The sequence below is a fragment of the Lutjanus erythropterus genome, chromosome 21 (assembly GCF_056507025.1).
Source record: "Lutjanus erythropterus isolate fLutEry1 chromosome 21, fLutEry1.hap2, whole genome shotgun sequence".
NCBI lineage: Eukaryota > Metazoa > Chordata > Actinopteri > Lutjaniformes > Lutjanidae > Lutjanus > Lutjanus erythropterus.
In genome coordinates this window covers 19,451,733-19,474,441 of record NC_139337.1, presented here as the reverse complement: position 1 = coordinate 19,474,441, position 22,709 = coordinate 19,451,733, and the positions used below count along the sequence as shown (strand labels likewise).

At 35.9% G+C, this 22,709-nt stretch overlaps 3 protein-coding genes across 3 annotated transcripts; all 3 read right to left on the bottom strand.

Moving 5' to 3' along the window:
- Positions 1-862: 862 nt before the first annotated feature.
- LOC146307563 (uncharacterized) lies at positions 863-11,093 on the bottom strand. The gene is made up of 6 exons (XM_084710398.1): positions 10,935-11,093; positions 10,741-10,842; positions 10,456-10,618; positions 1,719-1,858; positions 1,518-1,616; positions 863-1,191 (listed from the first exon to the last, which is right to left on the bottom strand). Exons 1-6 carry the CDS (start codon positions 11,004-11,006, stop codon positions 1,057-1,059), a joined length of 711 nt encoding a protein of 236 aa, XP_084566524.1. The 5' UTR covers positions 11,007-11,093; the 3' UTR covers positions 863-1,056.
- On the bottom strand, positions 3,497-4,609 carry LOC146307565 (cystatin-B-like). Its single transcript, XM_084747567.1, has 3 exons — positions 4,455-4,609; positions 4,242-4,352; positions 3,497-3,875 (listed from the first exon to the last, which is right to left on the bottom strand). Exons 1-3 carry the CDS (start codon positions 4,524-4,526, stop codon positions 3,735-3,737), a joined length of 324 nt encoding a protein of 107 aa, XP_084603693.1. The 5' UTR covers positions 4,527-4,609; the 3' UTR covers positions 3,497-3,734.
- On the bottom strand, positions 6,982-7,795 carry LOC146307564 (cystatin-B-like). The gene is made up of 3 exons (XM_084747568.1): positions 7,663-7,795; positions 7,447-7,560; positions 6,982-7,272 (listed from the first exon to the last, which is right to left on the bottom strand). The coding sequence occupies exons 1-3, from the start codon at positions 7,732-7,734 to the stop codon at positions 7,144-7,146; spliced, it is 315 nt and encodes a 104-aa protein (XP_084603694.1). The 5' UTR covers positions 7,735-7,795; the 3' UTR covers positions 6,982-7,143.
- Positions 11,094-22,709: the final 11,616 nt, after the last annotated feature.

Genomic DNA, 22,709 nt, shown 5'->3' with positions numbered 1-22,709 from the left:
GTAGCCAAAGTTTATTTCAGTTTATTTCCTCGTTTGGTTACATTCTGTACGCTCCACACTCATAAGCCTATCCCTAATCACACCCTCACAAGTATGTATCAAGCATTTTTCATCCAACAATGACCAGTCAGAAGTAACCGACAGTAAGAGAAATGTTTCTTGGTCGGAGTAATCACATCAACATGAGAGAGTTTTTGAAATGCACGACTCAACACAAATCTAATCCATTTTAATGTTTGTGTAAGTTAATTAAAGTAAGGTAATTATAATTAATATAATATGTATTATTTCTCTAGACCATAGATCATAAAACATTATATTAGGCAGTTTCATCCAAACATAAAGGAAAGTAATCAAGTTACATTACTTTAATATTGTGATATGTGGTTTGGCTTAATGACAGGTAATTGCTAACTTAATTAGAATACATTTTTAAAGTAACCCTGCTGGGCAGCGTGCCTGTCCGTGTCGTGGCTTGCAGCCACTTCCAGGGCTGTTCTGTGACTTTGTGCCTGACAGAAGCGAAAGTAAAACACAACTGTTTATCACATTTGACAAATGCCAAAGTGCGACAGTATTTAGCCTCTGTGGACTATTCTGCCTCTGTCCAGACAATACATGGACATGATGTTAATATAGAAGGTGCACATAAATTTAAAACAAGATAATGATTATCTGTCTCTAAATCAAGATTTAGTTAAAGGCAGGAGTGTTCAAAATCTTCACATCCTTTACTTCAGTACTATTACCACACTATATATACATATATATATGTATATATAAAACCTTTTCTGCCAGCTAAGACGACATCCATTCTAAAAAACAAACAGAAGCAAATGTAAGAATCACAAGAAATATATAATGGCTTTTAATACTTTCTTTATTATTTCCTTAGAAAGTAGTGCATGCAACATCCTCCCCCCAAACACCAAATATTTTTATCTCTATGCAATATATGTTCCAAATCAACAATTATGTTTTACACAGGAATATTGTGTTGAGTCATTTCAGAATAAAGACAGAGTATTTTAATATGAGACTGTAGCGTGTAAATATTTAGCCCGTGAAAGGTACGAGGGGGGCATGTTTGGTTTTGTGCTGTTGAACACCGACCAGCAGAATAGTTTCCTTAGGAAGTGTAGGTAGTGTTTTGACCAACAGATGATTGTAGTTCTCTCCTCCAACATGAACCTACAGGAAAAAGAGAGGACATTTCAATGTCTTAATAAATATATTCACCTTGATTTTGTGCTGTTGAGCAGTAAATGGTAAATGCATTGCGTTTTATCTGACACGTTTCTAGTCTGTTAACCACTCAAAGCTCTTTACATTGTCACATTCACTCAATGTAAAGAGTGCAGCCATCAGGAGAAAATTAAGTATCTATTGGTATCTGTCTCACTTTAAAAGGGTACTGGTATCATTTTAATTCGACCCAGCCAAACTATGAATATTTAATGACTCACCTGGATGTTGCATTTAAATCAGTCCACAAGTAATATCACAATATTTATTACCTTGATGAGGTATAGTGATTGTTCCTCATCGTTCTTGTATGTAGCTGCTTTGAACTCCCTATATTCCTTGTTTGTTTTCTCCTCCACCTGGCTTTTCACCTGTGTATGAATAAAAGAAAATATGAACGAAATCCAGACTGAAATGCAGAACACAGAGTCGTCTGTGGAGGTCATGAAGAATAAAGACAGAATGAAGCTCACATAACCACAAATCCTCTGAACGCTTCCAATTGTCTTCTTTATCTCACTCCATTTTTCGATGTTGTCAGCCATTGTCATATGATTTGTTGAAATTAACAGAGAGGTCAACTTTCTGCTTTTATGCGTCTCAAGTGTTTCACCTGTTGATCACATACACATGTATTTATACAGAGTGACCACACCTGGATACACCTGAAAGATGGACCTACTACATGTTGGGTGGAGCTACATGCGTCACCACAATCCTCACATCTATTCATCTGAGAGGAATTAATTTACAAATCCATAGTCTACATTGAAGAGATTTTAAAAAGGTTGAAAAATGTTTTATTTTGATCACTTTCACTGGGTCATCCAGGCCTAAAATGCAAAGATTAGTTTTGTGAGTATCTGATAGCAAATCTGCGCAGCTTTCAGGCAGGACATCCATTTCATCCTTCTCAAGTGTGTTGACTGGCTAAACTGAAACGTCCACAGAGAGGATGACACTACTGTGCTTCTCATACACTTCCCATTAACAATGTCCAGTCGCGTGTAGGTGATCATTTTGACCACTTTGGCACTGCATGAAATCACCTCCACATGTCCAGAGTTTTGCATATAACGTTTTTTATAAAGGAATATTATAAATAGTGTGTGTAATAATTCAGAGATAAAGTAAAAGATAAAGAGGTAAAGTAGGAGGCTGTATTGCTTCATCTAAGAAAATGCTCCACACTCATAAGCCTATCCCTAATCACACCCTCACAAGTATGTATCAAGCATTTTTCATCCAACAATGACCAGTCAGAAGTAACCGACAGTAAGAGAAATGTTTCCTGGTTAGAGTAATCACATCAACATGAGAGAGTTTTTGAAATGCACGACTCAACACAAATCCAATCCATGTTAATGTTTGAGTAAGTTAATTAAAGTAAGTTAATTATAATTAATATAATATGTATTATTCCTCTAGACCATAGATCATAAAACATTATATTAGGCAGTTTCATCCAAACATAAAGGAATGTAATCAAGTTACATTACTTTAATATTGTGATATGTGGTTTGGCTTAATGACAGGTAATTGCTAACTTAATTAGAATACATTTTTAAAGTAACCCTGCTGGGCAGCGTGCCTGTCCGTGTCGTGGCTTGCAGCCACTTCCAGGGCTGTTCTGTGACTTTGTGCCTGACAGAAGCGAAAGTAAAACACAACTGTTTATCACATTTGACAAATGCCAAGGTGCGACAGTATTTAGCCTCTGTGGACTATTCTGCCTCTGTCCAGACAATACATGGACATGATGTTAATATAGAAGGTGCACATAAATTTAAAACAAGATAATGATTATCTGTCTCTAAATCAAGATTTAGTTAAAGGCAGGAGTGTTCAAAATCTTCACATCCTTTACTTCAGTACTATTACTACACTGTACAAATACCTCTCTACAAGTAAATGTCCTGCATTCGCAAAACTTTACTCAAAGGTTCCCTGTAAATGTTATTATGTCTGATGTTTTTTGGATTTATTTTATTGCATTAATGTTACTGCTGTTGACTGCTTGAGCTCATTTTAGCTACTATGCATCATGGTCTATAAGATCATCATATGTCTGTGTCATCACTGTCCTGTGAGAACCACAAATCTTTAAAAAAAGGCAGAAAACAACCTCCCTTTTTCAGCTTTGTGGATTAAAAAGTAGAGTATTTGCCTCTGAGATGTCTTGGAATAGAAGCATAAAGTTGGATAAAATGGAAAGCAAATATAGAGAGCAGATTTCACAAAACAAAAAGAGTGACACTTTTTAATTCTTTCTTTATTATTTCTATATAAAGTCGTGCAATCAATTTACACCTTCCAGACACCAAAAATCAGTTCTTGTCTCACGCAGATGAGAGCTGGTTCTCAAATACCAGACGACACAATATTCAGATCTTTATTGTTTTCAAGCAAGAGCCATCATCATCATCACACAGATATGACTGCAGCAAGGTGGAGGAGCATTTCAATGTGAGACTGCAGCCTGTAAGTATTTAAACGTTGAAAGGGACGAGAGGGTCATCTTTGGTTTTGTGTTGCTGCACACCGAGCAGCTTAACCTTTCTGAACTCGGGAGAAATCGAGAAATTTGTAAACACAGCCAGATGAATGTAGTCCTCTCTTCCAACATGAACCTGCAAGAAAAAGAGAGAAAATTTGGACCTCTTTGTAAATATATTTATCTTTATATTGTGTTTTTTAGCAGCAAATGGTGAATGGACTGCATTGTTTATAACACTTTTCTAGTCTGGCCATATAAAGTGCTTTACAATGTCACATTCACCCCATCACAAAGACAGACACACACCTCCAGTCACATGATGGGTGTCAGATTAAGTAGAAAGTGTATCATATTGGTATCTGTCTTACGTTAAGGGTACTGTTTTGTTTAAATTATACCTACTATTAAGCATGAGCAGTCTTAATTGGCTCACCTGCATGTTGCAGTTAACTTAGCCCACATATTTTTCCGAAATAAATAATATCACAGGATTAATTACCTTGATGATGTAGTTTGTTCCACCGCCAATGCCAATGACCCGCTCCCTGTATTCAGTTGCCTTGAAAACCACATATTTCTTGTTTGTCTGTCCCTCCACTTGGCTTTTCACCTGTTTATGAATGAAAAGAAAGTGATGTAAATCCAGACTGAAATTCAGAACACAAGAGTCGTCTGTGGAAGTCGTAAAGAATAAAGACAGACTGAAGCTCACCGGCTCACAAATCCTCTGAATTAACTCAGTTGCCTTCTTTGTCTCACTCCATTCTTCAGTGTTATCAGCCATTGTCAGGGGATTTGTTGAAATTAACAGAGAAGTCGACTTTCTGCTTTTATGCGTCTCAAGTGTTTCACCTGTGTATCACATGCACATGTATTTATGCAGAGTAACCACACCTTGATACACCTGAAAGATGAACTCACTACATGTTTGGTGGAGCTACACCACAATCAAATAAGCACCTAAAGTGTACTTCCTCATTAGTTACATTCTGTACATTTCACACCCATTTTTTGTCTTAGAAATATGTCTAGAAATATGTGTAGAATTTTTCCCTGTATTAAATCAGTTTTCCTCCTTCAGGCACCTTTCAAGTAGCTGATGAAAAGAAAATGTTTCCTGGTTTGTGTGATCAGATCTCAGAACATGAGGAACTTTTTGAATTGATTACAGTTTGTTAAAAGTTAAAGATGACTTGAAGCAGATGTTAAGGTTTTGTGTAAAATGAAGGAGATTTGTTTGCATCACAATGTCGAGGAGGATCAATTTAATTTACATTAAATGTAATTGTTAGTTCACACGAGCTCATTGTGGATGCTGGTGAAAGAAGCATTGTGATATTTTTACTTGAGTAAAAGTAGCAATACAACAGTGTCAAAATACTTTGTTACTTTGTGAAATAAAAATCCCGCATTCAAAAGCTGCAGAAAGTAGGTAATCTCATCTACTAAAGTAGGTAACGCTTTGGAGTACATTCTGCAACGTACAGCATAAATACTCCAGAGTTACGGTGTAATTTTTGTAATAATGCTGTACCAGTACAGTGTGTACCAATACACATTTGTAGTAACTGATTAAGAAGATGGAATAAAGGAGCAAGAACTCAGGATTTTACAAATAAATTATACTGTAGTATATATTAAATAGTGGGCACCTTTTCTATTATTACAGGGTAAATATGACCTTCTGAGCAGTAATCTGGACATTTGAGAGAAACATAAAGAGAATCCATACTTTAGTTATTTTTTAACTACTGGGTACCTTTTCTATTCCTGTTAGTGTTTGGCCAGCATTACAGCTACCCATTTTTCTTTTTTAAGCTCTGTGCACGGCTTCCTTTCATCCCAAGAAATTAATACAAAAAAAGGAAGATAAATAATAAGTTATGAATTACAACACATAGGGTTAATGTACTCTTCTGACATTAAACTGTGTGCTTAATTTAGTTTGATATCCCACGTCTTTAGGCAGGCAAACTCAAAACAATCTGTTCTCATATTCTCAGTTCTCACCTTAAAATATTTAACTGCAGGGGATACAGACTGTAATCTAAAACACTGTTAGTTCCCCCCGTCTTACATTTAGTTACAGAATAAATACAGGTTATGCATGTTGTGTGTCTAACCACAACCCTCACATGAGAGATCTGAATTTATTTCTAAATGTCAAGTTTACATTGTCCACAGAGATGCTGACATTAGTTTGTCACATTAGTGTGTTTCTTACACATAGTTCAGATTTATGTAACACATGAATACAGCTACATGACCATACATTAATGGGACGTGTAGCTGAATGGATACAGCAGCTGAATGTCCTCAGGTTAATTCCCAGTCAACACATCTCTTGAGGTTTCCACCCTTGGCTCATCGGGGTGGGCTCTAACCAAGCTTGTACGTTACATTAACAATGTCCAGTCTCAGGTGATTGTTTTGACAACTTTAAAATACACAAAAAAATATGTTAATGCAGTCAAAACTCCACATGTAAGAAGTGTTATAAATCTGTCAATCTGAACAAGAATAAGACAAAAGCAACAGTTGTGAGACATTTCATTTTCTGTTGCTTTATTTAAAATGTTCCTTTTAAAAAATAAAGCATTGAACTTCCTTTCTCTGAATACTGAATATCCTCCTACTTCTGTGTTTTTCCTTGTTTGGTTAAATTCTGTACGCTGGTTGTAGACGCTTGTTAGTCTTGTTTATTTTTCTTTAATTAATTAAAGTTGGCAAACAGAACCTAATGTTCGTGTATTTCCTTGTTTGATTCTCTCAACCCTGTTATTAAACTCACAGGTATTTATGAACATGTTTCCTCCTCCAGTCACCTGTCAGAAGTTTTTGAATGGCAAGACTTTATCACAATGAAGTTTTAAAAAAGTCAAAGCTTTGTGTAAACTAGAAGGATTCATTTACCTTTTTTAAAATATTGTAACAATTTCTGTCAGCAAACACAGCTTCTATTTTAAACTTCACATGACAAAAATAAATGCTGCTTGTAAGAATCACACTGATTTATCTTTCTTTTTTATTTCTATATAAAGTAGTGCATTGCTCCTTCCAAACACCAAGTATCTTCATCTCGATAAGTTAACTGTCAAGAAAACTGAAAAATCAGTTCTTGTCTCACACAGATGAAAGTTGGTACTCAAACACAACACAATATTCATATTCTCACTTGATCTTTATTGTTTGCGAACAAGAACCATCATCATCATCATCATCATCATCATCATCATCATCATCATCATCATCATCATCATCACACAGATATGACTGAAGAGAGGCAGTTTCAGTAGTACAGGAAGAGGCTCAACAAGTATGATTTATAAAACAATATTGTCAAGAATAATTTCAGAATAAACAAGCAGAGCATTTTAATATCTGACAGGAGCCAGTAGTTATTACTCATTTAAGAAGGGTACGAGGGCGTTGTCTTTGGTTTTGTGCTCCATTACACCGAGCAGCTCAACCCCTGCTACACAAGGATGTTGTGAGACACACACATGATCGTAGTCGACTCCAACATGAACCTGCAGGAAAAAGACGGGAAAATCAGACATGAATCTTTTAATCGTGATCTTATGTTACTGAGCTGAGAGGAGCAGAGTTTATTGACTTGCCTGGACATCACATTTAATTCAGTCCATATATCTTAGACTGTCTTCACTTCATGTTCAAATAAATAATATCAGAATATTGATTACCTTGATGAGGTAATCTACTCCTGCGCCACAACCAGACTTGATCCCCACCCTGTATTTAACTGCTTTGAATTCATCATATTTCTTTTTTGTTTTCTCCTCCACTTGGGTTTTCACCTGTTTATGAATAAAATAAAATATGATGTAAATCCAGACTGAAATTCATAACACACAGTTTTGTAGAAAAGCTGTGAAGAATTAAGACAAACTGAAGCTCACTTCATCACAAATCTTCTGAATATTCTCGTCTGCATCCTCTGTCTCATTCCATTTTGTGATAATCTCCTCCATTGTCACAAGGTCGATTTAACAGTGAAGTCGATTTTCTGTTTTTGTGTCTCAAGTGTTTCACTTGTTTGTCAAATGCACATGTATTTATACAGAGTGACCACCCCTGGATACACCTGAAAGGTGGACTCACTGCATGTTGGGTGGAGCTACATGTGTAACCACAACCCTCACATGAGAGATCAGTTCCTCTGATATGACTTAATTTACCAAAAAAATGGATGTTTCAAGTCTTATGATTTAGATTTTGATCACTTTCATTGAGGCATCCAGACCTAAAATTCAAACATTAGTATTATTTTGATCCACAAACTGTGCAAGAGTAAGACAGGACATCTGTTTCATTAAGGTCCACAGAGACACTGATAGTAGTGTGTGCTGATGTAACTCCTGTTCTGAACACTCGAGGGAGCCAGATAAAAAAAATAAACTAAGAGGTGCCAGACAAAAAAAGGTAGAGAAATTTACAGTAAATCTGTTTCCATATTTCTCATTTCAGCTGGCTGCTGCAGAGGACTCATGGGATGAACGCTCTACCAACTGAACTATCTGAACAGCCCTTTACGAAGCATCCTATGTGAGAATACAAGATTAAAAACACCAAAGTTATTGAAATCATTTGTAATCACAGAGAGCAATAATGAAAAAAAGAAGAGAATAGCAGTTGTTTTTAAAGCTCTTATTATTGAGGTCTAAATAAAACCACAGACGCAGATAATACAAAGCATGTAAAACCATGAAAAAAAAAAAAAAAAAAAAAATCACATACACAAACCAAACATATGATATTGCTTACATGTATGATATAGTCTTTTATTTATTTGGGGATGCGAATAAAATCTCCTGTGACCCACCTGCAGGTCCTGATCTAGTCTTTGGGAAAGAGTTCATCCCATAACTCAGCTGTTTATTTTGTCACCTGATAATGCATTTAAGTTCTGATGCTGTTGAAGGAGAGTGTATGTTTATCTGTTTATTTATTGCTTATGTGGCTGGAGGCAATACACTATACATGTATATATATTATCATATATAGCTGTGCAAGTGACAGAGATAAAATGATCCGTTACACTGTAATAAAACAAAGTATTAAATACCAAAAAACAACATATGAAAAACTAAAACACAAAACAAAAACCACCCTAAAACCATCAACTGAAGAACACTAAATTCCCACTAAGCAATCTAAACACATTAAAACAGAAAAATCATCAGTACAATGAATTAACAACCAAACGCACAGCACCATTACTGATTAGTTTTTAAAGACTTTATCCATCATTAATTAGTTGTTGAAACACATTAGATAATAAAGGCAACAGTGGTCTGTTGCTTGCCAAATAGTCATCCCATATTCTCCATCAGCCAGGATTTATATGTCAGCTTCATCAGATATTTGTTCATAAGGCCACGTTCACACTGCAAGGCTTAGTGCTCAATTCTGATTTATTGCTTAGATCTTTTTTTTTTTTTTTTTGTTTGGCTGTTCACATGATTTTTAAATTGCAGCCAAAATCAGATTCCAGTGTGAACAGGTCATGGTCCTAAAAGTCATGAGAGGCAACCCTATCAGTGTTTACAGTGTCTTTTATGAGTTGATGGGCAGAGGAAGCCAGCAGATACACGAGTGAATGATAATGAGGTTGAGGACAAAGAGGACTATGTCTTTATTTCTGGCTTTTTGTGGAACAATTTCTATTGCTTCTGTTCAGAGGTGTGTGTGTGGGTGTGGAGTCTGAGCCAGGAGGCTACTTTAATTACCGTACATCTACCAGCTCTGCATGAGTCTTGTGGCAAGACACTTCAGGCATGAAGGTCACATGAATTCTGACATGACTGTTCATGCTGAGGTCACATTGCAAAAGACCCATATCTGATTTTGGACCACATATGAAAGGGGCCGAAGTCTTTGAGTCGGGACGAGTCTTTGAGTAACTAGCAATGTAACTTTAGAAATAACCTGCAGCCAAACCACAGATGCTCTTTCTGTGGACTTGTTTTTCTTGTTTTGTTTTTTTTTGTTCTTTAATTCAGCAAACTTGGCAGACAGAACCCTGTGTCAGTGTATTTTTTGTATTTAGTCCCACATGTTTTTATCTTACAAATATGTATGAACATGTTTTCCTCCTCCAGGCACCTGTCAGAAGTAACTGACAATAAAACAGGAAACATGAGAGTTAGTTTGCAAATACCAGATGATGCAATATTCAGATTCTCAGATCTTTATTGTTTGCAAGCAAGAACCATCATCAGCATTACACAGATATGACTGTAGCAAAGTGGCAAAAGCATAAACATATTGGGGAAAAAACATGACTGTAACAGCAATTTCTCACGCACTTAAAGGGATGGTGTACCCAAAAATGAAAATTGAGTCATTATCTACCCACCTTCTTGCCGAGGTGTGGTTTAGTTTTTTCGTCCACAAACATTGCTGGAGTTTCACAGGGAAACAGCATTGCAGTTTTCAAATGTTAAAAAAACAATGAAAACATAAAATGCCTCCATACTGTTTGTCTGGTGTTCTAAAGTCGCATCATGCCAAGGTGACTAAAAAAGGTTATTTACACCATGTTTTTAGCCTGAATCTTCACTGTAGATCAGCATGAGGGGAAGTAGATAATGGCCTGAATTTTCATTTTTGGTCGAACTCTTCCTTTAATATGTTTGCAAACAAAACTTATGTATTGTAAAGCAATATTGTAGAACCATTTAAGAATTAAAAATTTGAGATCTGAGTCAGTTCGAGGACAGGAGTTGAGAAAGATTTGAGAGGGTCGTCTCTGGTTTTGTGCTGCTGTACACCATGCAGGTGAAGCTCTCCTCCGTCACACCCAAGTTCCTTGAAAAGACGCAGATGAATGTACTTTGTTCCTCCAGCATGAACCTGCAAAAAAAGAGAGAATATTTGGACATTTAATAAATGTGTGTGTGTTGTTGAGCCACGTGGAGCAGTGTTTGACTGGATGTCACAATTAAATCAGTTATTTTCTTTGAAAATATAAATACCTTGATGATGTAGTTTGTTCCAGCCACACATTGCTCGCTGTATTCAACTGCTTTGAATACCACATATTTCTCATTTGTCTGTGCCTCCACTCTGCTCTTCACCTGTGTAGGAAAGAAAGAAAATGTGATGTAAATCCAGACTGAAATACAGAACACACAGTTGTCTGCGGAAGTCATGAAGAATAAAGACAGACCTGATCACAGATCCTCTGAATTTCCTCAGTGGCATCCATTGACCCACTATGTCCTCCACAAATTGGATCCATTGTCACAAGGTCTGCTGAATTTAACAGAGAAGTCGACTTTCTGCTCTAATGTGCATCAGGTGTTTCACTTGTTTATCAAATACACATGTATCTATACAGAGTAACCACCCCTGGATACACCTGAAAGGTGGATCCACTACATGTTGGATGGAGCTGCACAACTCTCACTTTCAGGTGCATCCAGGGGTGGTTACTTGTTTTTTGTATTCAGTAAAGTTGGCAGACAGAACCCTGTGTCAGAGAATTTCTTCTTTGGTTAGATGTTGTACACTCCCTACATATTTTTATCTGACAAGCATGTATAAACACACCCTCCTCATCCGGACGCTTGTCAAAATCAAATGAGAATGTATTTCCTGCGCTCACAACATGAGAAGATTTTTGAATCACAAGATTTGATCACAGTGGACACAATCACACATTCGCTTAAACTGTTTCCTCCTCCAGAAGTAACTGACCATATGAAAATGTTTCCTGGTCTCACAACTTGAAATCATAAGATTTAATCATACTGAAATGAAAAAAAAAACAAAAAAAAAAAACAACTAAGGTTTATGTAAACTAAAGGGATTTATTCAGCTTTTTAAATGTAATTGTAAATATCTGTAACTGTAAACATCTATTTTAGAAATCAGACTTGACAAAAGAAAAGCAAATGCTGCATAAGAATAATCTCATTAAGAAATATATAGACGTTTTACACGTTTTTAAATATCTATATAAAGTAATACATTGCTCCTTCCAAACACCAAATGTTTTCATCTCTATGTGTTAATTGTCATGGAAACTGAAAAAGCAGTTCCTGTTTCATGCAGATGAGAGTTGGCACACACATGCCAGATGACACAGTGTTCAGATTCTCAGTAGATCTTTACTGTTCGCGAGCAAGAACCATCATCACTATGACACAGATATGACTGCAAACTGGAATATATATATACATATACATATATATGTGTATTTGATTTTTTGTATTTCTTCCTAACACTCAAATATACACATAAAATTGTCATATGTATATAAGCATTAAGACATTTTCAGTATCACATATTTTAAAACAATAACATCTGATAATAAGTGACTTAAGTGCTCATTCAAAACCTCTTGTCACTTTAGTCTTTATTGTGTGCCAATGACTTTGTTTAGACCAAGGCTCACACATTAGATAGAGAGTATTGTTTTCTATACTTTGGTATTGAAGTTTGTGATAAGTCTTTATGTAACTGAACTTAAAACCCCACAATAAAGAGAAGTAAAAAAAATCAATCTGCAATCAGTCAATCTACACAAACCGCTTGGTCAAAAGTTTAAGTGGGATATAACAGTGTCGGTTAATGTACTTCTTCAATTATTTGAACACATTGTTTTTTAGCAAAGTAGGTGATTTACAAGAAATCAGACTTCACATTTATGTCATGGCCCACTCATCTGGTTTTCGGTTTTCCTCTGCTGTTTTCTCTTGCAGGAGCTCGGGTGGACCTGATTCAACTTTGTAACAGCTGAAAACCAACACTTGTAATTAAAAATCACAATAACTCTCATCCTCTGATGTATTCTTTATTGTTCCTTTACAAGACACTTCATTCAACTTCCTCAGTACATGAATGCATTGGAAATGAAACACTGCCTATAACATCATTGTAAAGGAGTATCGTTATTTCAGAATAAAGACGAAGAGTATGTTGTTTTGAGGCTGCAGCCTGGAGGCAGTGACCAGGTAAAACAGGCTGTCACATCAGAAAGGAATGATGGGACTGTCTTTGCCATGGTCATCCTGTAGATCGAGCAGTAGACTCTTCCCATCAGAGTTTTGGAGGACTTTCAGATGAAAGTAATTGTCTCCTCCCACATTAACCTGCAGGGACAAAATTGAACGTCTAAATAAATAGGTTCATCTACATGTTCCAGCATCAGAGATCTGTTTAATGACTCACAAGTAATTCAGTCTATAAGAGGCTTTCTTTCTTTTCTTTCTAAAATTGTATCATGACATTAATTACCTTGATGATGAAGATTGTTCCACTTGTACCTTCATCCTTCTTCCTGTATTGAAGTGCTTCGCACTTTGCATATGTTTGTCCTGTCCTTTTCTCTACGTCATCCTTCAGCTGTGCATGAATGAAAGCAAATGTGACGTTAATGCAAACCACAGAGTCGTGTGTGGAAGTTGTAAAGAATGAAGATGGACTGAATCTCACCTCCTTACAAATCTTCTTAATGTCCGAAGTGGCCACCATTGTCTCACTGAATCCTCCAGCCATTGTCACAAGCTCAGTAGAAGTTAACAGAGAAGTCAACTGCCTGCTTTTATGAGTCTCAAATGTTCATTTTCAGCTGGTTATCAGGTATATTTATACTGTCCAAGTACCCACGGACAAGTACCTACATGACATTCTGGGTGGAGTTACAGTCAATGTGTAACCACAGCCATCATGAAATCTAATCTAGTTTATAATGTGACAATTCCCAAGAATTTCATGTTCAACTATTGAAACATTAGTTGAAAGGGATGTGGAGAAACTTTTGCACAGCCAGTGAATTGGCAGCTTTATTTTCCGTCTCTAAAAACCATGATGGTTCTGTGAATCCTGCTGATAAAGAGGGCGGAAAAGCTCTGATAGATAGTAAAATGTATGATGACAAAATCTAAAGACAATTATTTTGATGGTCATTCCTATAAAAACTGCAATGTGAGCCTACATTCCTACATTCTTCATACATTTAAGGCACAGCTCAGCCTCGGCAAACAGCTAGTTCAATGATCTTTTCAGCACACATGATAAAATAAAATATACATGATGGTAATGATAATGATGATAATGGTTCCTCTAATATGAATTCATTTCTAAGTGTCAAGTTTAGATTGTAGAAACAATGGAAAAAAGTTTGTTTCAAATCACAACATTTAGATTTTGATCACTTTGATTTTTTTTCACTATGTATACAGATATTTAATGTATTTAATATAAATATTTAATATCAAAACTCCAGTCTAATTCTTTCTTTTGTTCTCTGTGTGCAAGCTCTCCCTGGCAGCGCTTTAACTTTTCCCCTGATTACCACACAAGAGAAGAAAACATAGCACAGTTTATTAATGTGCAGCTTATCACTGGTAAACCTCCAGAAATTAGAAATTGACATTAGTGTGTCACATTAGTGTGTTTCTTACACATAGTTCAGATTTATGTAACACATGAATACAGCTACATGACCATACATTAATGGGCCGTGTAGCTGAATGGATACAGCAGCTGAATGTCCTCAGTTTAATTCCCAGTCAACACATCTCTTGAGGTTTCCACCCTTGGCTCATCGGGGTGGGCTCTAACCAAGCTTGTACGTTACATTAACAATGTCCAGTCTCAGGTGATTGTTTTGACAACTTTAAAATACACAAAAATATGTTAATGCAGTCAAAACTCCACATGTAAGAAGTGTTATAAATCTGTCAATCTGAACAAGAATAAGACAAAAGCAACAGTTGTGAGACATTTCATTTTCTGTTGCTTTATTTAAAATGTTCCTTTTAAAAAATAAAGCATTGAACTTCCTTTCTCTGAACACTGAATATCCTCACCTGTTAACACACACACACACAACTGTATATAAAATATTATACATATTGTGTGTAATGATTTAGTGATAAAGTAGCAGAGCAGTTTATATGAGGCTGCAGTTTTTCAGTTAAAAGAACTTGTTAATGTCAGGAGAGCAGCCAGAGTTTACTTCTGTGTTTTTCCTTGTTTGGTTAAATTCTGTACGCTGGTTGTAGACGCTTGTTAGTCTTGTTTATTTTTGTTTAATTCAGTAAAGTTGGCAAACAGAACCTAATGTTCGTGTATTTCCTTGTTTGGTTACACTCTGTATGTTCCTCAACCCTGTTTTTAAACTCACAGGTATTTATGAACATGTTTCCTCCTCCAGTCACCTGTCAGAAGTTTCTGAATGGCAAGACTTTATCACAATGAAGTTTAAAAAAAAATCAAAGCTTTGTGTAAACTAGAAGGATTTATTTAGCTTTTTTAAAATATTGTAAAAAAAAAAAAAAAAAAAAAAAAGGAGCCGATCACATTGTTACAGTAAGACAATTATTCTCTCTGTCTATGTTGACTGCTGACCAGAGGAGTAATGTTTTTGGAAGTCACATCATGAGAGTAAAGAGAGGAGGGATGTAAAGGAAACAATCCACTTCTCTGGTGAGTACTGTCAATACTGTGAGAAACACACATGGGGCTATGGCACTGGCATTTTGCTGAGTCACACAGTGTTGCGCTGATTTGCTTTTCTATTACCACTTTTATCGCACCAAGCTGCCAACTCAGGAGCCAAAGCAAGCCAGACTCTGCTGCAAGCGTCTTGCCAACAGTGGCCAAACCCTGATGAGCCTCTGTTGATGGGCAGAGGAAGTCAGCAAATTCATGAGCAGATGATAATGAGGTTGAGGCCCAAAGTAGAATTGAAAAGATTACATTCCATGTGATTTGTGCTTTTCACACTGTCATGAAAAAAAGTCACATATGACCAAAAAAAATCTGATTTGGGCCACTTTTGACTGCAGTGTGAATGCAGCCTGTGATACAAGCATTTAATCACAGTCAGCATATCATAATATTCAAAACGTTTAATTGGCATATATAATAAACATACCTGATTGATGCACTGTTACAATGCTTTAGCAATATTGTTTACTTTGACATTTCAGCCAATTGGAGTTATAAATGGTCGTAAGATACTAATAAATAGTCATGTATTCTACATTAGTTGTAAGCAGTTACTGGATATTGACAAATTGTGAGCCCACACTGATGTATGAAAACTGAGTTATCACTTGTTTATAACCATTTATTAATGATGTTTACCGCCTAATTAATAATATAACTATTATCCAGGTTTTAATCATTTATGAGTGTAGTCTTATTGTAAAGTGATACCATTCAGATTCAGGGTTTTTAACCTCCAAGTCTACACACCTTGATGTCCTTCAAACATGTTTTTGTGTTATTTACTGCCAGTGTTATTAAAGTTTCACACGATACAGTCTGTTAATTTACTCTGGAAGTCCTCAACACTGAAAGTTTCCCATAAAAGACAACAAGATGGTTTCAGGTACAGACCTGTTTTTGAATGTGGTAGGTATTAATTAAGTGTGGAGAACCTGTAGCCAAGCCACAGATGAGTGTGGAATGAATGTGGAAATCATTTGGAAATCAAATTTGGAAATCATTGAAAATTATATTGACACAGGATAGTTGACTCTAACCAAGGCTTGGAAAATCAGCAGCCAAACCACAGATAGAGTCTGTGGCATGTGGAACATGTAGTGGATTAAAGTGTCCACCTTGAGGTTCTTGTGGAGGGTACTGAATTCATGCAACGTCCACCAATTTAAAAACAGCAACAGCTGGAATAAGTAAAATGTGATAGTGACCCTAATTCACTGTTCCCATGTTATTTTCTTGCTGACAGCTTTTGTCGGTGGAAAAATCCTCAAATTGTTAGTCGCACTATTTGTCCCACAGATCATCTGTGGCTTGGCTACAGGTTCTCCACACTTAATTAATACCTACCACATTCAAAAACAGGTCTGTACCTGAAACCATCTTGTTGTCTTTTATGGGGATTAAGAAAATGTTTGTGACATCAACTTAGAAGAAGATCAGGGTTGTGTTTGCAGGTTGCTTGGGAATCGGAAAATCCAAGGAGAGCATACGCCACCAGTTTGACTTTATTAGTAATTCCATCCTCACTGTTAACAATCTGATACAGTATAAATAAAATCTGCAGTAATTCCAACTGATCCCTCACACTAAGATCAGCAAGACAGTTTATAGCCACAAATCCATCATATTCAACCATTTTCTCTGTAAGCAGCGAGTGTTTTTTAAAATGTGTACTCTTTAAAAAAAAAAGAATAAATTTAATTTATGGTAAAATAAAACAGGGTGTGATTTTAAGGATCTCTATCAGGTCCTTGATATGAAAGATGTGTTTCACAGCAGAGGTTTTGGTAGTCATAGCAGCAAATGCCCAGAGGTATTTGTGAACATGAATAAACTGCTTTCCATCTAAGTGAGTCATTTCCAGGGAACTGATTGTGTACAACACCTACTTGTAACGGCTGTAATGTTGAGGCTCACATGGAACAGAGCGATCATAAAAAAATCTCACTTCTCTTACTTTCAGGTCACCACAGCTTCAAGTTTAATCCTGTCTGAATATCAATCATAAAGACACATGCTTTAAAACATCTTTTGTAGCACATCTGTGGATTAATTTATTCCCAAAATACTATTTGGTCATCGGCTTCAAATACAAATATACAGTATGTGTATTCTTTAAATAAGTACAATGGTTCTTGACACCAGAAACTGTATTTTTCAAAGGTAAATGTAACTAGTGCATGTAGTAGTGTGTAGTGTGCTTTTTGCTTACAGTCCATTTACTGTCCCTCCAGGAAGTTGCAATTTTGCAATCGCAACAATTAATGTAATTTCCACCAATCCCAGTGAATTCTGCACAACATTGCAATGTTTTCTAATCAAGGGTCTGTACCTGAAACCATCTTGTTGTCTTTTATGGGAAACTTTCAGTGTTGAGGACTTCCAGAGTAAATTAACAGACTGTATCGTGTGAAACTTTAATAACACTGGCAGTAAATAACACAAAAACATGTTTGAAGGACATCAAGGTGTGTAGACTTGGAGGTTAAAAACCCTGAATCTGAATGGTATCACTTTACAATAAGACTACACTCATAAATGATTAAAACCTGGATAATAGTTATATTATTAATTAGGCGGTAAACATCATTAATAAATGGTTATAAACAAGTGATAACTCAGTTTTCATACATCAGTGTGGGCTCACAATTTGTCAATATCCAGTAACTGCTTACAACTAATGTAAAATACATGACTATTTATTAATATCTTACGACCATTTATAATTTCCAGTGAGAAACATGCTGTCTTCAGTTAGAGACTATTTTCACAGAGGAGGACAGAGGACTGATAGAGAGCTGAAAAATATGATTTCACAGTGAAGTTGACCTTTGACCTTCTAGATATGAAATGTCATCACCTCATCATTATATCCTACTAAATATTTGTGAGTAATTTTGTCATAATTACTGAATAGATTTTTGAGTTATGGCTAAACGTGTTTGGTCTCTGTGACACTGACCTTTGAACTTTGACCAAAATCAGTTTGTCCTTGAGTCCAAGTGGACAACTGTGTCAGGTGTGAAGAAATTCCCTCACGGCATTTGTGAGATATCACGTCCATAAGAATGGGACAAGCTGAAAATCAAATGCCTGTGGACATGACAGTCACCAGAATGGAGCCATAATAAAAAAAAAGTTTTTCAAGGTCTTTTAAAAATTGTCAATCACAGAGGTCCTTCAGCACACAGTCATACATGTGCAGACAGAGTCAGGGTGATCAGGCCTGTAGTATGCAAGACCTCTTCTTTCTCCAGAATTAATAAAGGCTCTGCTTATCTTATCTTAACAATGTCCAAGTGTTTCTGAAGAAGTTCGGTTTTATTTCTATGTCAATAAAGTGATTTCCTTATAGTCCATAGAATATTAAAGGGTGGTGAGACATTGTTTGCTCTCTTTATTCATTTGTAATTATTTCAGTCAAAATTATCTCAACAACTCTTGGATGGATTGTCATGAAATCTGATAAGACAAGAATAAGAATCACAGTGAATCTCATTTTGTGACACATTCTTTATTGTTCCTTTATTGCTGCCCCCAACAATGAACATCTTCATATACTTCTAACAATACTGTAAAGTAATATTATTGTGTATAATAATTACAGGATAAAGAAGCAGTGAATGTTGTTATGTGGCTGCAGGCTGGAGGCAGTAAGCAGGTGAAACAGGCTGTGTGATCACATCAGAAAGAGATGATGGGATCTTCTTGTCCGTGACCCTCCTCTGCATTTTTCAGGACGTGGCTTAGAAGACTTAGACTCAGTTGGAAGTTAACAGAGAGGTCAGTGGTCAGAGAGGTGGTTAGTGTTGCTCATCCTTTATGAATTATTCCCAAATTCCAGCTTGCATTGTGACACTTCCCAAAAATTGCATGTTTTAAACTGTGTAATTCAGATTCTGATCATTTGATGAATCTTTAAAGTACCTATAATCAATACCTTTATGTTAATAAATGCTTAAATAGACCAAAACAGAGACAAAAGAGAGTTAATACTAGACTTAACATTCACCAGGTGGACAAAAACTCAACTCTAAATGAATGCTACTGCTGCCATATTAACTTTATAAATTGATAATATGCCAACATTATGTTACAGCTTCTTTCCACTGTCAAAAAGTTGCAAGAAATTAAGATTCAGATTTATTTTTTTACATTTAGTCTTAATCTTTTACAGTATTATGAAAAAGCAAAAAAAAAGAAAGAAAGAAAGAAACAAGAAAAAAGAAAACATACCTCTTTATGTGCCGTTTCCCAACTGAAACTCTTCTCCAACCATAACTTTCTTCTTCTCACTCACTCCCTCGGTTGCTCCATACCATATGTTGATACGTCCGTTGTCTGAGGCCTGGAGCACCTCTGCTGTATGACTGAATATGCAGTGTTTTCCTTTTGCATTTCTTTTCTTATATGCAGCGCGTTTGCCCTTGTCAGTCACTGTACAAAACAGCACTAAATTGTAAAACTGCACAGAGCATTGATAAAGGTCATTAAAAATGACAAATCTTGTGTTCTTTTCCGCACACATTCTAAAATAAAATAATAAAAATACAAAAATTAGTAAATAATAAAACATGGAGTTGGTTCATTGAGATGTACATTTATGATGTTTGTGTGAGGAATGCTATAATTGATGGAACTCACAAGAAGCTATGATGATTGGTCAAATTTGTGGAAATGTTGTGGTGATTAGAAAACATTGCAATGTTGTGCAGAATTCACTGGGATTGGTGGAAATTACATTAATTGTTGCGATTGCAAAATTGCAACTTCCTGGAGGGACAGTAAGTGGACTGTAAGCAAAAAGCACACTACACACTACTACATGCACTAGTTACATTTACCTTTGAAAAATACAGTTTCTGGTGTCAAGAACCATTGTACTTATTTAAAGAATACACATACTGTATATTTGTATTTGAAGCCGATGACCAAATAGTATTTTGGGAATAAATTAATCCACAGATGTGCTACAAAAGATGTTTTAAAGCACGTGTCTTTATGATTGATATTCAGACAGGATTAAACTTGAAGCTGTGGTGACCTGAAAGTAAGAGAAGTGAGATTTTTTTATGATCGCTCTGTTCCATGTGAGCCTCAACATTACAGCCGTTACAAGTAGGTGTTGTACACAATCAGTTCCCTGGAAATGACTCACTTAGATGGAAAGCAGTTTATTCATGTTCACAAATACCTCTGGGCATTTGCTGCTATGACTACCAAAACCTCTGCTGTGAAACACATCTTTCATATCAAGGACCTGATAGAGATCCTTAAAATCACACCCTGTTTTATTTTACCATAAATTAAATTTATTCTTTTTTTTTTAAAGAGTACACATTTTAAAAAACACTCGCTGCTTACAGAGAAAATGGTTGAATATGATGGATTTGTGGCTATAAACTGTCTTGCTGATCTTAGTGTGAGGGATCAGTTGGAATTACTGCAGATTTTATTTATACTGTATCAGATTGTTAACAGTGAGGATGGAATTACTAATAAAGTCAAACTGGTGGCGTATGCTCTCCTTGGATTTTCCGATTCCCAAGCAACCTGCAAACACAACCCTGATCTTCTTCTAAGTTGATGTCACAAACATTTTCTTAATTATACCTCAAAGCAACATTAACATTTGAGGAAAAATTAATAATAATTTGGTTCAACAACAGGCACAAACTGGACTTACACTAAAAATAATTCATCAGCAATTTAATAAAAACTGAAATTCAGGCTCGTCTCGTTCTTCAATAAAAGTGAGAAAGTCCTGATATTTTTGAATCTTAATCTGTCATTCATTACAACATCTAAATATTTTCTACATAAAAATTAATCTGACAAAAGGTTTGGGATGGCATCAGGATAAAAGTGTAACCTTTCCAGAAGTATATTATTGCTAGTAGGGATGCACAATATGGACTTTTTTTCAGCTGATACCAATAACCAATAATCACCTCCTCCTCGTGGCTGATACCGATGAAGTCAACAATAATTTTACATTTTTTGATCTTTATGGACCAATATAACTGAATAGACCAATTTTAGCCGATTATTTATCAGAGCCGATATTTATTGTGCATCTCTAATTCCTAGTCAAACTCAAAGCACGACAACACACAAATACCTTTTACCATTTGCTATTTCAGATCAATTTAAACACCTCAGAATGAATGTTACTCAAAAGTTTTCTGATCTATTTAAACAAATTTTCCTCAAAGTAATATAAGCAAACAGTACAGAATTCTGACTGATAGGCAAAACCTCCTGTCTCACAAATTAATATTGTCAAGCTGAATATTTTACCAATCAATCAATTCCTTTTCAGTGAATTCATTTTATTGTGGATCAAGAAAACTAAAAGAAAAATACATTTTTTTTCTTACAAAGACCCAAGACACTAGGGAGCATAGGATTGTTGTGCTTTCAGCTTTATTATTGGTCTTATAATATTGGCTCTGTGACATTTTGGTGTCACAAAGGGCTGCTTAAGTCAAGCATTAAAAATCAAAGTTGCTCTTCTTCTGCAATCAGTCAATCTCTTTTTCATTTTTTTCTTGTATTTACAAACAAACAGCTTGGTCAAAAGTTTAAGTGGGATATAACAATGTCGGTTCATGTACTTCTTCAATTAGTTGAACACATTGTTTATTAGTAAAGTAAGTGATTTACAAGAAATCAGACTTCACATTTATTTGATGGCCCACTCATCTGGTTTTCGGTTTTCCTCTGCTGTTTTCTCTTGCAGGAGCTCGGGTGGACCTGATTCAACTTTGTAACAGCTGAAAACCAACACTTGTAATTAAAAATCACAATAACTCTCATCCTCTGATGTATTCTTTATTGTTCCTTTACAAGACACTTCATTCAACTTCCTCAGTACATGAATACATTGGAAATGAAACACTGCCTATAACATCATTGTAAAGGAGTATCGTTATTTCAGAATAAAGAAGAAGAGTATGTTGTTTTGAGGCTGCAGCCTGGAGGCAGTGACCAGGTAAAACAGGCTGTCACATCAGAAAGGAATGATGGGACTGTCTTTGCCATGGTCATCCTGTAGATCGAGCAGTAGACTCTTCCCATCAGAGTTTTGGAGGACTTTCAGATGAAAGTAATTGTCTCCTCCCACATGAACCTGCAGGGACAAAATTGAACGTCTAAATAAATAGGTTCATCTACATGTTCCAGCATCAGAGATCTGTTTAATGACTCACAAGTAATTCAGTCTATAAGAGGCTTTCTTTCTTTTCTTTCTAAAATTGTATCATGACATTAATTACCTTGATGATGAAGATTGTTCCACTTGTACCTTCATCCTTCTTCCTGTATTGAAGTGCTTCGCACTTTGCATATGTTTGTCCTGTCCTTTTCTCTACGTCATCCTTCAGCTGTGCATGAATGAAAGCAAATGTGACGTTAATGCAAACCACAGAGTCGTGTGTGGAAGTTGTAAAGAATGAAGATGGACTGAATCTCACCTCCTTAC

Bases quoted from the DNA above. Each gene is read 5' to 3' on its own strand.
- LOC146307565 (XM_084747567.1), bottom strand. From the start codon at position 4,526: ATGGCTGATAACACTGAAGAATGGAGTGAGACAAAGAAGGCAACTGAG. The intron at 4,353-4,454 runs GTGAGCTTCAGT...ATTCATAAACAG, and splicing joins TTCAGAGGATTTGTGAGCCG to GTGAAAAGCCAAGTGGAGGG. The intron at 3,876-4,241 runs GTAATTAATCCT...TTTTTCTTGCAG, and splicing joins GAACAAACTACATCATCAAG to GTTCATGTTGGAAGAGAGGA.
- LOC146307564 (XM_084747568.1), bottom strand. From the start codon at position 7,734: ATGGAGGAGATTATCACAAAATGGAATGAGACAGAGGATGCAGACGAG. The intron at 7,561-7,662 runs GTGAGCTTCAGT...ATTCATAAACAG, and splicing joins TTCAGAAGATTTGTGATGAA to GTGAAAACCCAAGTGGAGGA. The intron at 7,273-7,446 runs GTAATCAATATT...TTTTTCCTGCAG, and splicing joins GAGTAGATTACCTCATCAAG to GTTCATGTTGGAGTCGACTA.
- LOC146307563 (XM_084710398.1), bottom strand. From the start codon at position 11,006: ATGGATCCAATTTGTGGAGGACATAGTGGGTCAATGGATGCCACTGAG. The intron at 10,619-10,740 runs GTATTTATATTT...CTTTTTTTGCAG, and splicing joins GAACAAACTACATCATCAAG to GTTCATGCTGGAGGAACAAA. The intron at 1,192-1,517 runs GTAATAAATATT...TTTTTCCTGTAG, and splicing joins AATCACTATACCTCATCAAG to GTTCATGTTGGAGGAGAGAA.